This window comes from Oncorhynchus keta, chromosome 28 (genome assembly GCF_023373465.1).
Source record: "Oncorhynchus keta strain PuntledgeMale-10-30-2019 chromosome 28, Oket_V2, whole genome shotgun sequence".
NCBI lineage: Eukaryota > Metazoa > Chordata > Actinopteri > Salmoniformes > Salmonidae > Oncorhynchus > Oncorhynchus keta.
In genome coordinates, this window is record NC_068448.1 from 2746274 (window position 1) to 2759025 (window position 12752).

The 12752-nt window shown below is 48.1% G+C and overlaps 1 protein-coding gene across 1 annotated transcript in view; it reads left to right on the top strand.

Annotated features, from left to right (window-relative positions):
• Window positions 1-12752, top strand: part of LOC118360489 (host cell factor 1-like) — an 80102-nt gene that overhangs the window by 18474 nt on the left and 48876 nt on the right. The window contains 6 exon segments of the mRNA XM_052484400.1: window positions 2444-2528; window positions 3485-3591; window positions 8266-8445; window positions 8759-9073; window positions 9381-9450; window positions 9452-9530. Of these exon segments, the coding sequence (XP_052340360.1) occupies window positions 2444-2528; window positions 3485-3591; window positions 8266-8445; window positions 8759-9073; window positions 9381-9450; window positions 9452-9530 (836 nt within the window).

Sequence of the window (12752 nt, forward strand, 5' to 3'; positions counted from 1 at the left end):
TGAATCCCATCCAAAATTGATGGTGAGATCTGAAAACAAGTTGGAGGGCACCTTTCGAAATATTGAAGAATGCGATCAGTTTGCTGCTGAATAGTGAGACAAATTGCCAGTAGAAAGGTGAGCAGCTCTTGGGGGTTTTAGCCCGGGTTTCTGTGAAAGCCTTTTGACATCTACTGATGTAAAAAAAAAAAATTAAAAAAAAAAAAAATGGGGCTTTTGTAAAAAAAGATTGCATAAGTCCCAAGATGCATTTGTCTGCCGTTATCTTCGCCAAAGGCTGTGCAACCATGTACTAGCTCTGGGGTGCCAATCATTTTGTCCGTGCCAAAATAAAAAAAATCCAATGTGTGGTGATCAAAATTTGTCAAATTTCTATTTATTTTAGAAGAAATCTGTACTTTTTTTTTAATGCGAAAAGTACAAGAGAGACATGGCACGGACAACATTATTGGCACCCCAGAGCTAGTTCATGGTTGCACAGCCTTTGGCCAAGTTAACTGCAGACAAATGCTTCTTGGGGCTTATGCAAACATTTAAAAGAAAATAAATGATTAAGCCCTTTTTGCATCAGCAGATGTATGTGGGGGACTGACTGTAATGAGCTCAACTGTATGTGCCAGTTCATTCTGGCTGCATCCTCTCTCCTTCTCACTGGCTTGCCTGCTCTTTTTGTTTTCAGGTCTGTTGCGTGTAGAATCTCATAGCCTATCTCATTGATAGGCCCTGCTTTACTGAGGTTGCGTGACAGTTCAAGGCAAGAAATTGCGAGATAGACGGGCCTAGCGCGTGGTCCTGAACCGGCCTACACTGTCCCACTGTTCTCTGAAGTACGACTACTAATTAGTCCCCTCCATTACAAAAAAAAAAAAACCAAACAATTAATCTTAGCAGTTGGCAGACTCGACACTAAAATGGCAGTCGATATGCATGCAAGGAGTTGACGAAATCAATTATTTCGGAGTCGTCTCTACCGCTAAGAAAGACCGTTGTCCGTAAGGTGGAGCAATGCCAGAGAAAGGCAAGAGACAGCGGTGAAGTCCTGTATGTAATTTGAGGAAGGAAATGCGATCTTTGCGAGGTGGAGAGTCAATGTAATGCTGGTGTAAATTCTAAAGGGACGCGCTGCGCCGTAAAACCCAAAACGGTTCCCGGTAGCAGCACAGCTGCAATCAAATCAAATTTATTTATATAGCCCTTCGTACATCAGCTGTTATCTCAAAGTGCTGTACAGAAACCCAGCCTGAAACCCCAAACAGCAAGCAATGCAGGTGTAGAAGCACGGTGGCTAGGAAAAACTCCCTAGAAAGGCCAAAACCTAGGAAGACCTAGATAGGAACCAGGCTATGAGGGGTGGCCAGTCCTCATCTGGCTGTGCCGGGTGGAGATTATAAACCAGAACCAGGCTATGTGGGGTGGATCTCTGGCTGTGGGGTGGAGATTATAAACCTAGGAGGAACCAGGTCGTGGGGTGGCACAAGTCTGGCCTTTATGGAAGAGTGGCAAGTGGAATTATTTCTTAAAGAACCATAAAAAGTGGGGTTTAGTCCTCTTCTGGCTGTGCCGGTGGAGATTACAAACCAAACATGTGGAAAGAAGGTGCTGGCTGTCAGATGAAGATTATAAACCTAGAGAGGAACCATTGGTTGGCCAATGCCTCTTATGCTGTGCCGGGTGGAGATTATAAACCTCAGAGAGGAACCAGGCTATGTGGGGTGGCCAGTCCTCTTCTGGCTGTGCCGGTGGAGATTATAAACAGAGAGGAACCAGGCTCATGAGGGGTGGCCAGTCCTCTTCTGGCTGGGCCGGGTGGAGATTATAAAATAGAGAGGAACCAGGATGGGTGGAATACCTCTTCTGGCTGTCGGGTGGAGATTATAAACCTAGAGAGGAACCAGGCTATGAGGGGTGGCCAGTCCTCTTCTGGCAACAAGACGGGTGGAGATTAAAACATAGAGCAAAACCAGGCAATGGGGTGGCCAGTCCTAAACATATCCAGGTGGAGATTATAACAGACCATATACAGTGCCAGACCTATTCAGCCCCCTTGAACTTTGGAACCTTTTGAACATTTCAGGCTTCAAACATAAAGATATAAAACTGTATTTTTTTGAAGAATCAACAAAAATGGGACACAATCATGAAGTGCAAAACTGACATTTATTGAGATATTTCAAACTTTTTTAACAAATCAAAAACTGAAAAAATTGGGCGTGCAAAATTATTTACTTTCGCAAGGCACTGTATAATGTAATGTGAATTCATCTTTGATTTTAAATGTATTTTTGTTTAAAAATATATATATATATATATAATCGTTTTAACAGAAATATAAATATAAAAATAAATATTTTTCCCCCCTCGCTCTATTTGTCACATCTCTACTACTTAGTAGCGTGGCCGTTTCAACGCAGGAACTTGATAAGTCCTTGTCTTTCCTCTGCAGACACCCTGACATGGAATAAGCCGTCGATCAACGGGACAGCTCCTCTTCCCCGCAGTCTCCACTCTGCCACAACCATCACCAACAAGTGAGTTAACACATCTGTCTTTTCAGAGGGAGAGGGACTTTATTTTTTATTTTTCTGTCGGCAAGTAACTGGATGTGTGTACATTTTTACTTCTGAGCTGGTCTGGTGTATGGTTGGTCTATCAGGAGCTCACCTGCCTCCCTCCTCACCCCGTCTCCCTCCTCACCCGCCTCCCTCCTCACCCGCCTCCCTCCTCACCCGCCTCCCTCCTCACCCCGCCTCCCTCCTCACCCGCCTCCCTCCTCACCCGCCTCCCTCCTCATAAGCCTCCTCCTCACCTTCACCCTCTGCAGACACCCTCCATGGAATCCCTCCTCACCCGCCTCCTCCTCACCGCCTCCCTCCTCACCCCGTCTCCCTCCTCACCCCGTCCCTCCCACCCCGCCTCCCTCCACACCCCATCCCTCCTCACCCCGCCTCCCTCCTCACCCCGTCCCTAACACCCTGTCTTTTCACCCCGGGAGAGGGACTTTATTTTTCATTTTCCCTCCTCACCCCGTCTCCCTCCTCACCCCGTCTCCCTCCTCACCCCGTCTCCCTCCATTTTTCCTCCTCACCCGCCTCCCTCCTCACCCGCCTCCCTCCTCACCCCGCCTCCCTCCTCACCCCGCCTCCCTCCTCACCCCGCCTCCCTCCTCACCCCGCCTCCCTCCTCACCCGCCTCCCTCCTCACCCGCCTCCTTCCTCACCCGCCTCCCTCCTCACCCCGCCTCCCTCCTCACCCCGCCTCCCTCCTCACCCCGCCTCCCTCCTCACCCGCCTCCCTCCTCACCCCGCCTCCCTCCTCACCCCGTCTCCCTCCTCACCCCGTCTCCCTCCTCACCCCGCCTCCCGCCTCCCTCCCTCACCTCACCCTCCTCACCCCGCCTCCCTCCTCACCCCGCCTCCCTCCTCACCCTCCTCACCCCGCCTCCCTCCTCACCCGCCTCCCTCCTCACCCGTCTGTTCTGTAACAGGATGTACGTGTTCGGAGGCTGGGTTCCCCTGGTGATGGATGACGTCAAAGTAGCGACACACGAGAAGGAGTGGAAGTGCACCAACACACTGGCCTGTCTCAACCTAGGTATGTCAGACTGGCCTGTCTCAACCTAGGTATGTCAGGCTGACTAACACACTGGCCTGTCTCAACCTAGGTATGTCAGACTGGCCTGTCTCAACCTAGGTATGTCAGACTGGCCTGTCTCAACCTAGGTATGTCAGACTGGCCAACACACTGGCCTGTCTCAACCTAGGTATGTCAGACTGGCCTGTCTCAACCTAGGTATGTCAGACTGGCCTGTCTCAACCTAGGTATGTCAGGCTGACCAACACACTGGCCTGTCTCAACCTAGGTATGTCAGACTGGCCTGTCTCAACCTAGGTATGTCAGACTGGCCAACACACTGGCCTGTCTCAACCTAGGTATGTCAGACTGGCCTGTCTCAACCTAGGTATGTCAGGCCTGACCTAGGTATGTCAGGCTGACTAACACACTGGCCTGTCTCAACCTAGGTATGTCAGACTGGCCTGTCTCAACCTAGGTATGTCAGACTGGCCTGTCTCAACCTAGGTATGTCAGGCTGGACCAACACACTGGCCTGTCTCAACCTAGGTATGTCAGACTGGCCTGTCTCAACCTAGGTATGTCAGACTGGCCTGTCTCAACCTAGGTATGTCAGACTGGCCTGTCTCAACCTAGGTATGTCAGGCTGACCCTACACACTGGCCTGTCTCAACCTAGGTATGTCAGACTGGCCTGTCTCAACCTAGGTATGTCAGGCTGACTAACCTACCAACCATTCTCTTAAGCGGCTGTGTCGCTTTCTGTGTAGTTTTACATTTGTGCCATTTGAATACTTTTGAAACGGCTTGTATACAACACTGCATAGTGTGTTGAGCCCTTTAGCTAAAATGGCCTAAAAAATGACAGTATTTTGTGCTCAATGTTTAATCAAATGTTGACCACAAAAAAACCTAAACTGTAAACGACAGACAGAAACCCGTCTCTGCTACAATTGACCTCTCAACTTAATAATGTGAAATGCTGTCTCCCCTCTGTCCAGTTTCTATGGACAATAACATTGTATTGGCCTTGGTATATGTCTGATCAATCAACTGTTTGGAAGGTTATCGATCATGGGGAAAGAGACTCTTGTTTTGCTTAGCTATTGGCTTGTTTCTCCATGGTTAGAAAATCATATAAAACCTTTATTTAAATTCGGCGTGTAGTAACCGGGCACATTTCTGTTTAAAAACAAAACAAACGCACACCCAAATAAAACCATTAAAGCTGTGTAATGTAAAATGTTTTCCCGGCCACTAGGCGTGGCCGGTGTCCAGCTTGTCATACCGTCATACGACCTTGTACCGTACCAGGATATTCTGTAATACCCGGAACTGAACAAGGGCTGCTGTTTTCAAACTCCATTCGCAATGCTAATAAGTACATGTAAAATCTCATAGAGAATGCTAACGAGCGCATGTAAAATCTCATAGAGAATGCTAACGAGGGCATGTAAAATCCCATAGAGAATGCTAACGAGCGCATGTAAAATCTCATAGAGAATGTTAACGAGGGCATGTAAAATCTCATAGAGAATGCTAACGAGCGCATGTAAAATCTCATAGAGAATGCTAACGAGCGCATGTAAAATCTCATAGAGAATGTTAACGAGCGCATGTAAAATCCCATAGAGAATGCTAACGAGCGCATGTAAAATCTCATAGAGAATGCTAACGAGGGCATGTAAAATCCCATAGAGAATGCTAACGAGCGCATGTAAAATCTCATAGAGAATGCTAACGAGGGCATGTAAAATCCCATAGAGAATGCTAACGAGCGCATGTAAAATCTCATAGAGAATGCTAACGAGCGCATGTAAAATCCCATAGAGAATGTTAACGAGCGCATGTAAAATCTCATAGAGAATGCTAACGAGCGCATGTAAAATCTCATAGAGAGTGCTAACGAGCACATTGCGTACATTTTTGTACAGTTTCTAACCTAAACTATATAATGCTAGACCGTTGCACGCATAAAACATTAGCATTAGGAAGGCTCTTTATCCAGGAGGGGATTCTCTGCTGTTACCAAGCCAATGCTTGATTATGGAAGAAGCTAACCACTTAGCAAGATAGCTAACGTTCTGCTACATTGGCAAAATAACTGCTAAAGCATTTAGCACATTTTAGAAAGTTAACTTATAATAGTTATATGGTATCTAGCTGGCTGACATTTTAGTAGTGAATTCCACACTGTGACTAGATCACCTGGCTCAGGATGCACAGCAGTGAGTGACTCATACGGCTCCGGCTTCTCGTTGCTTGTAAATAAACACATGACTAATGAATACCACAAGCATTATCATAGTGTGAAATTGAGAACGCGATGTTCTTTTTATCACCTATCACGTATTGCACAAGTAGACTGCAGGTACAAATATATATATATATTTTTTGGTACTTCAATGAAGTGGTTTAGCAGGTATTGAAAACCATCATGAGGCTTTGCCCAGATCCCCCGGTATACGGCCTACCGACCAGATCCCCCGGTATACGGCCTACCGACCAGATCCCCCCCGGTGTACGGCCTACCGCCCAGATCCCCCGGTATACGGCCTACCGCCCAGATCCCCCGGTATACGGCCTACCGCCCAGATCCCCCGGTATACGGCCTACCGCCCAGATCCCCCGGTATACGGCCTACCGCCCAGATCCCCCGGTATACGACCTACCGCCCAGATCCCCCGGTATACGGCCTACCGCCCAGATCCCCCCGGTATACGGCCTACCGCCCAGATCCCCGGTATACGGCCTACCGCCCAGATCCCCCGGTATACGGCCTACCGCCCAGATCCCCCGGTATACGGCCTACCGCCCAGACCCCCCGGTATACGGCCTACCGCCCAGATCCCCCGGTATACGGCCTACCGCCCAGATCCCCCCGGTATACGGCCTACCGCCCAGATCCCCCGGTATACGGCCTACCGCCCAGATCCCCCGGTATACGGCCTACCGCCCAGATCCCCCGGTATACGGCCTACCGCCCCAAACCCCCGGTATACGGCCTACCGCCCAGATCCCCCCGGTATACGGCCTACCGCCCAGATCCCCCGGTATACGGACCGCCCAGATCCCCGGTATACGGCCTACCGCCCAGATCCCCCGGTATACGGCCTACCGCCCAGATCCCCGGTATACGGCCTACCGCCCAGATCCCCGGTATACGGCCTACCGCCCAGATCCCCGGTATACGGCCTACCGCCCAGATCCCCGGTATACGGCCTACCGCCCAGATCCCCGGTATACGGCCTACCGCCCAGATCCCCCGGTATACGGCCTACCGCCCAGATCCCCCGGTATACGGCCTACCGCCCAGATCCCCCGGTATACGGCCTACCGCCCAGACCCCCTACCGCCCAAATCCCCCGGTATACGGCCTACCGCCCAGATCCCCCGGTATACGGCCTACCGCCCAGATCCCCCGGTATACGGCCTACCGCCCCAAACCCCCCGGTATACGGCCTACCGCCCAGATCCCCCGGTATACGGCCTACCGCCCAGATCCCCCGGTATACGGCCTACCGCCCAGATCCCCGGTATACGGCCTACCGCCCAGATCCCCCCGGTATACGGCCTACCGCCCAGATCCCCCGGTATACGGCCTACCGCCCAGATCCCCGGTATACGGCCTACCGCCCCAAACCCCCCGGTATACGGCCTACCGCCCAGATCCCCCGGTATACGGCCGGCCGGCCGCCCAGATCCCCCGGTATACGGCCTACCGCCCAGATCCCCCGGTATACGGCCTACCGCCCAGATCCCCGGTATACGGCCTACCGCCCAGATCCCCGGTATACGGCCTACCGCCCCAGATCCCCCGGTATACGGCCTACCGCCCAGATCCCCCGGTATACGGCCTACCGCCCAGATCCCCGGTATACGGCCTACCGCCCAGATCCCCGGTATACGGCCCACCGCCCAAACCCCGGTATACGGCCCCGCCCAGATCCCCCGGTATACGACCTACCGCCCAGATCCCCGGTATACGGCCTACCGCCCAATCCCCCGGTATACGGCCTACCGCCCCAAACCCCGGTATACGGCCTACCGCCCAGATCCCCCGGTATACGGCCTACCGCCCAGATCCCCCGGTATACGGCCTACCGCCCAGATCCCCCGGTATACTTAACTACACCACCTACCGCCCAGATCCCCCGGTATACGGCCTACCGCCCAGATCCCCAGGTGTGCGGCCTGGTACCGCCCAGATCCCCCGTTCATACGGCCTAACCGCCCAGACCCCCGTGTTAATTGAAATACGGCATTTTGATGTAGAACACCAGATCCAAGGTGATAACGGCCTACCGCCCAGATCCCCCGGTATACGGCCTAATGCCCAGATCCAGGTAGTTATTTTGTATACGGCCTGTTTTTACCTCCCCCAAACCCCGGTATGCAGCGGCCAACACCAGCAGCCCAGATCCCCGGTATACGGCCTACCGTTACAGCCCAGATCCCCGGTATACGGCCCACCGCCCCAGATCCCCCGGTATACGGCCAACCGCCCCCAAGAGCCCCCCGGTATACGGCCCCCCAGGCCCAGATCCCCAGGGCATACGGCGTGGTCCCCTCGCCCAGATCCCCGGTATACGGCCTGCAACCGCCCAAGCTTAACGGGGACATGATGACTCGATCCAAAACTCAATGTTTAGTGACTTAACTACACCACTGATGTTTCACTTCTGTCCGCTCCTAGACTCGATGGCCTGGGAGTCGGTGCTGATGGATTCTCTAGAAGATAACATCCCCAGGGCCAGGGCCGGTCACTGCTCCGTGGCCATCAACTCACGCCTCTACGTCTGGAGCGGACGGGACGGATACCGCAAGGCCTGGAACAACCAGGTGTGCTGTAAGGACCTCTGGTACCTGGAGACAGGTGAGTTCTTCAGTTCACTTAATCGGTCTGTAATGACACTTGTTCAGAAACATGCGTGTTGCTTATTTGTGTGTGTGTGTGTTAATTGAAAGTATCGATTCTACATTTTGATGTAGAACTCTTTTTAATAAAAATAAAATAAAATAAAAAAATAGAGTGAATCTCAAGGTGATAATCTGTGAAATACTTGTGTGTTGGGAATTTAACCGTACAAATAAGTTTGGTGGGATACAGCGAATCCTTAAGTTATTCAGGTAGTTATTTTGATTTGTTAACACCAACCGCTGCTCTGTTTTTATTCGTCTCCCCACAGAGAAGCCCCGCCCCCCGTCGAGGGTGCAGCTGGTGAGAGCCAACACCAGCAGCCTGGAGGTGAGCTGGGGGGCGGTACCAACTGCAGACACCTACCTGTTACAGCTGCAGAAGTACGATATCCCCCCCGCCTCGGCCGCCACCACGCCCGGCGTCAGCCCCGCGACGTCACTACCGGTCAACTCCCCCAAGAGCCCTGTCACAGCCTCTGCAGCGTCCCCCCAGGGCCTGCCTCTCCAGGGCATAACGCTGGTCCCCTCCCCCACCACCACAATGCCTGGGAGTCCACTGGCTGCTGCAAATGCACGCGGGCCAGGTAACGACTACTGAATAACTATTTTTTTTATTTAACTTTATTTCTGTAATATTTTAAATGCTCTTTTAAATTTGTTTTTTTTAATGTTTGGCTTAACTTCTCAAAACTGTTTTAATTATATTTGTGTCCAAAACATAATCAAAGGGGTTTCTTTCCAGATCAGCCTCTTAAACGTTGGTTTAAACATTGTTTTTGTTTTTAACATTGTTTTTGTTTTTAACATCGTTTTTGTTTTTAACATTGTTTTTAACATTGTTTTTGTTTTTTAACATTGTTTTTGTTTTTAACATCGTTTTGTTTTCCCCAGCTATCCTGAAGGTGTCTGCTCCCCATTCAACCACAGGCACCTCCATCGTCACGGTGAGGCAGGCCAACCAGGGGGAAATCTCCCGTAACGGTGACATCACTTCCTGCCGGGGTCCGCATGGTGGTGCCGGCCCAGGGTGCACAGGGAACGGTAAAGGAAGGACTTATTGGTTCTCATGTACCAAATGCTACTCTATTTCCTATAGAGTACACTACTTTTGACCGGGGCACATAGGGGAATTCGCACTACTAACTTATCACCCTCGTGCACTTAAGGAAATCAAGGATGTATTGGAATTAGTGGATATATAGAGGCTTAAATATCGTGACCTAGTCAGATATACATGGAGGAGGTTTAATATCCTGACCTGGTGAGATATACATGGAGGAGGTTTAATATCCTGACCTAGTGAGATATACATGGAGGTTTAATATCCTGACCTAGTGAGATATACATGGAGGTTTAATATCCTGACCTAGTGAGATATACATGGAGGAGGTTTAATATCCTGACCTAGTGAGATATACATGGAGGTTTAATATCCTGACCTAGTGAGATATACATGGAGGTTTAATATCCTGACCTAGTGAGATATACATGGAGGAGGTTTAATATCCTGACCTAGTGAGATATACATGGAGGTTTAATATCCTGACCTACTGAGATATACATGGAGGAGGTTTAATATCCTGACCTAGTGAGATATACATGGAGGAGGTTTAATACCCTGACCTAGTGAGATATACATGGAGGTTTAATATCCTGACCTAGTGAGATATACATGGAGGTTTAATATCCTGACCTAGTGAGATATACATGGAGGAGGTTTAATATCCTGACCTAGTGAGATATACATGGAGGTTTAATATCCTGACCTAGTGAGATATACATGGAGGTTTAATATCCTGACCTAGTGAGATATACATGGAGGTTTAATATCCTGACCTAGTGAGATATACATGGAGGAGGTTTAATATCCTGACCTAGTGAGATATACATGGAGGAGGTTTAATATCCTGACCTAGTGAGATATACATGGAGGAGGTTTAATATCCTGACCTAGTGAGATATACATGGAGGTTTAATATCCTGACCTAGTGAGATATACATGGAGGTTTAATATCCTGACCTAGTGAGATATACATGGAGGTTTAATATCCTGACCTAGTGAGATATACATGGAGGTTTAATATCCTGACCTAGTAAGATATACATGGAGGAGGTTTAATATCCTGACCTAGTGAGATATACATGGAGGAGGTTTAATATCCTGACCTAGTGAGAGATACATGGAGGAGGTTTAATATCCTGACCTAGTGAGATATACATGGAGGTTTAATATCCTGACCTAGTGAGATATACATGGAGGTTTAATATCCTGACCTAGTGAGATATACATGGAGGAGGTTTAATATCCTGATCTAGTGAGATATACATGGAGGAGGTTTAATATCCTGACCTAGTGAGATATACATGGAGGTTTAATATCCTGACCTAGTGAGATATACATGGAGGAGGTTTAATATCCTGACCTAGTGTGATATACATGGAGGAGGTTTAATATCCTGACCTAGTGTGATATACATGGAGGAGGTTTAATACCCTGACCTAGTGAGATATACATGGAGGAGGTTTAATGTCCTGACCTAGTGAGATCTACATGGAGGAGGTTTAATATCCTGACCTAGTGAGATATACATGGAGGAGGTTTAATATCCTGACCTAGTGAGATATACATGGAGGAGGTTTAATATCCTGGCCTAGTGAGATATACATGGAGGAGGTTTAATATCCTGGCCTAGTGAGATATACATGGAGGTTTAATATCCTGACCTAGTGAGATATACATGGAGGTTTAAAATCCTGACCGAGTGAGATACATGGCAGAGGCTCAATCAAGCAAGTCGTCTTGACTACCCATGTCATTTTTGCTGGATGGCAAAAGTTAGTGTTGATTGACAGCATTCTGTCCTCTAACTATCAAATCGTTGGTATACACAATACTCATTGAGAATTTATGATGTTGGAAATGTAATCAAAGCCTACTGGATGACAAATTGTTTTTAAGCTAGACAGAAGAATTTAAGGGACTTTTTTTCCCCTACGTAAAATAGATACAACAGATCCCCCCCATTTCATTTAGATTAAAAAACAAATTCCAGAGTGTCCTGGCCAAGATATTACAAAAATTACAGACAAACATGGAAAAACTACAAGTCATCTAGTAAAAACCATTGAATTCACAAGAGTATAACAAAATCAAAAACAGCCAATTAAAAACATTGACAGGTCAGGGAATCAGTCTTAAGATCCTTCATCAGTGATTTAAAAACACCAATCGGGGACAAGTTCTTCCAGTTTAAAAGTATTTTGTAAGGCGTTCCAAGACGATGGCGCAGAAGGACATAAAAGCCCTTTCACCAAATTCAGTTCGGACATTTGGAACAGTTAGCAGGATAAAGTCCAGCGAACGAAGAGACGACCCACCACATTTCTGAACAATAAAAATGCCCAAATAAAAAGGTAGTAAACCCAACAAGGCTTTGTAAATTACGGGACACTTAAAATGTACCCTAAGATGCCATGCAATTCAATACTCCTCTGTTAAAACAACAAATATTTAGGAACAGAGGAACTAAAAGATAAAAATAATAAATAAAAACTTTACAGGGAAAGGCTCAGAATAAGTTAGAGGAAAAACAAAAAGAAATGAAGGAACGTGATAAAAGATCAAGTGTAATAAAATATTTAAGCGTTATTGAAAAATAAAGCGAACTGGAAAATGCACCGAATTCATAAAAAAAAATTCTACATAGAAATGATTTACTTGTTACAAATGGAGTCACCCAGGATTCACCAAACAATATATTTTAGAAGATGAAGCAAAGTACTTTCAACATGTGTTCTCATTTCATTCTCCTCCATCTCCACTAACTAATGTTAATGGTAAGGGTATTTTTTCTAATAATAGTATAAAATTAACAGCTATACAGAGACTCGAGTGAAGGCCTGATTACAGAGGAGGAACTTCTTGAGGCAATTAAAGCCTTTAAGTCTGGGGAAAACTCCAGGGCTGGATGGCAAGGCCAGGGAAAACTCCAGGGCTGGATGGCATACCAGTGGAGGTAAACTGAACTCCAGGGCTGGATGACATACCAGTGGAAGTATACCAAACTCCAGGGCTGGATGACATACCAGTAAACCAAACTCCAGGGCTGGATGGCATACCAGTAAACCAAACTCCAGGGCTGGATGACATACCAGTAAACCAAACTCCAGGGCTGGATGACATACCAGTAAACCAAACTCCAGGGCTGGATGGCATACCAGTAAACCAAACTCCAGGGCTGGATGACATACCAGTAAACCAAA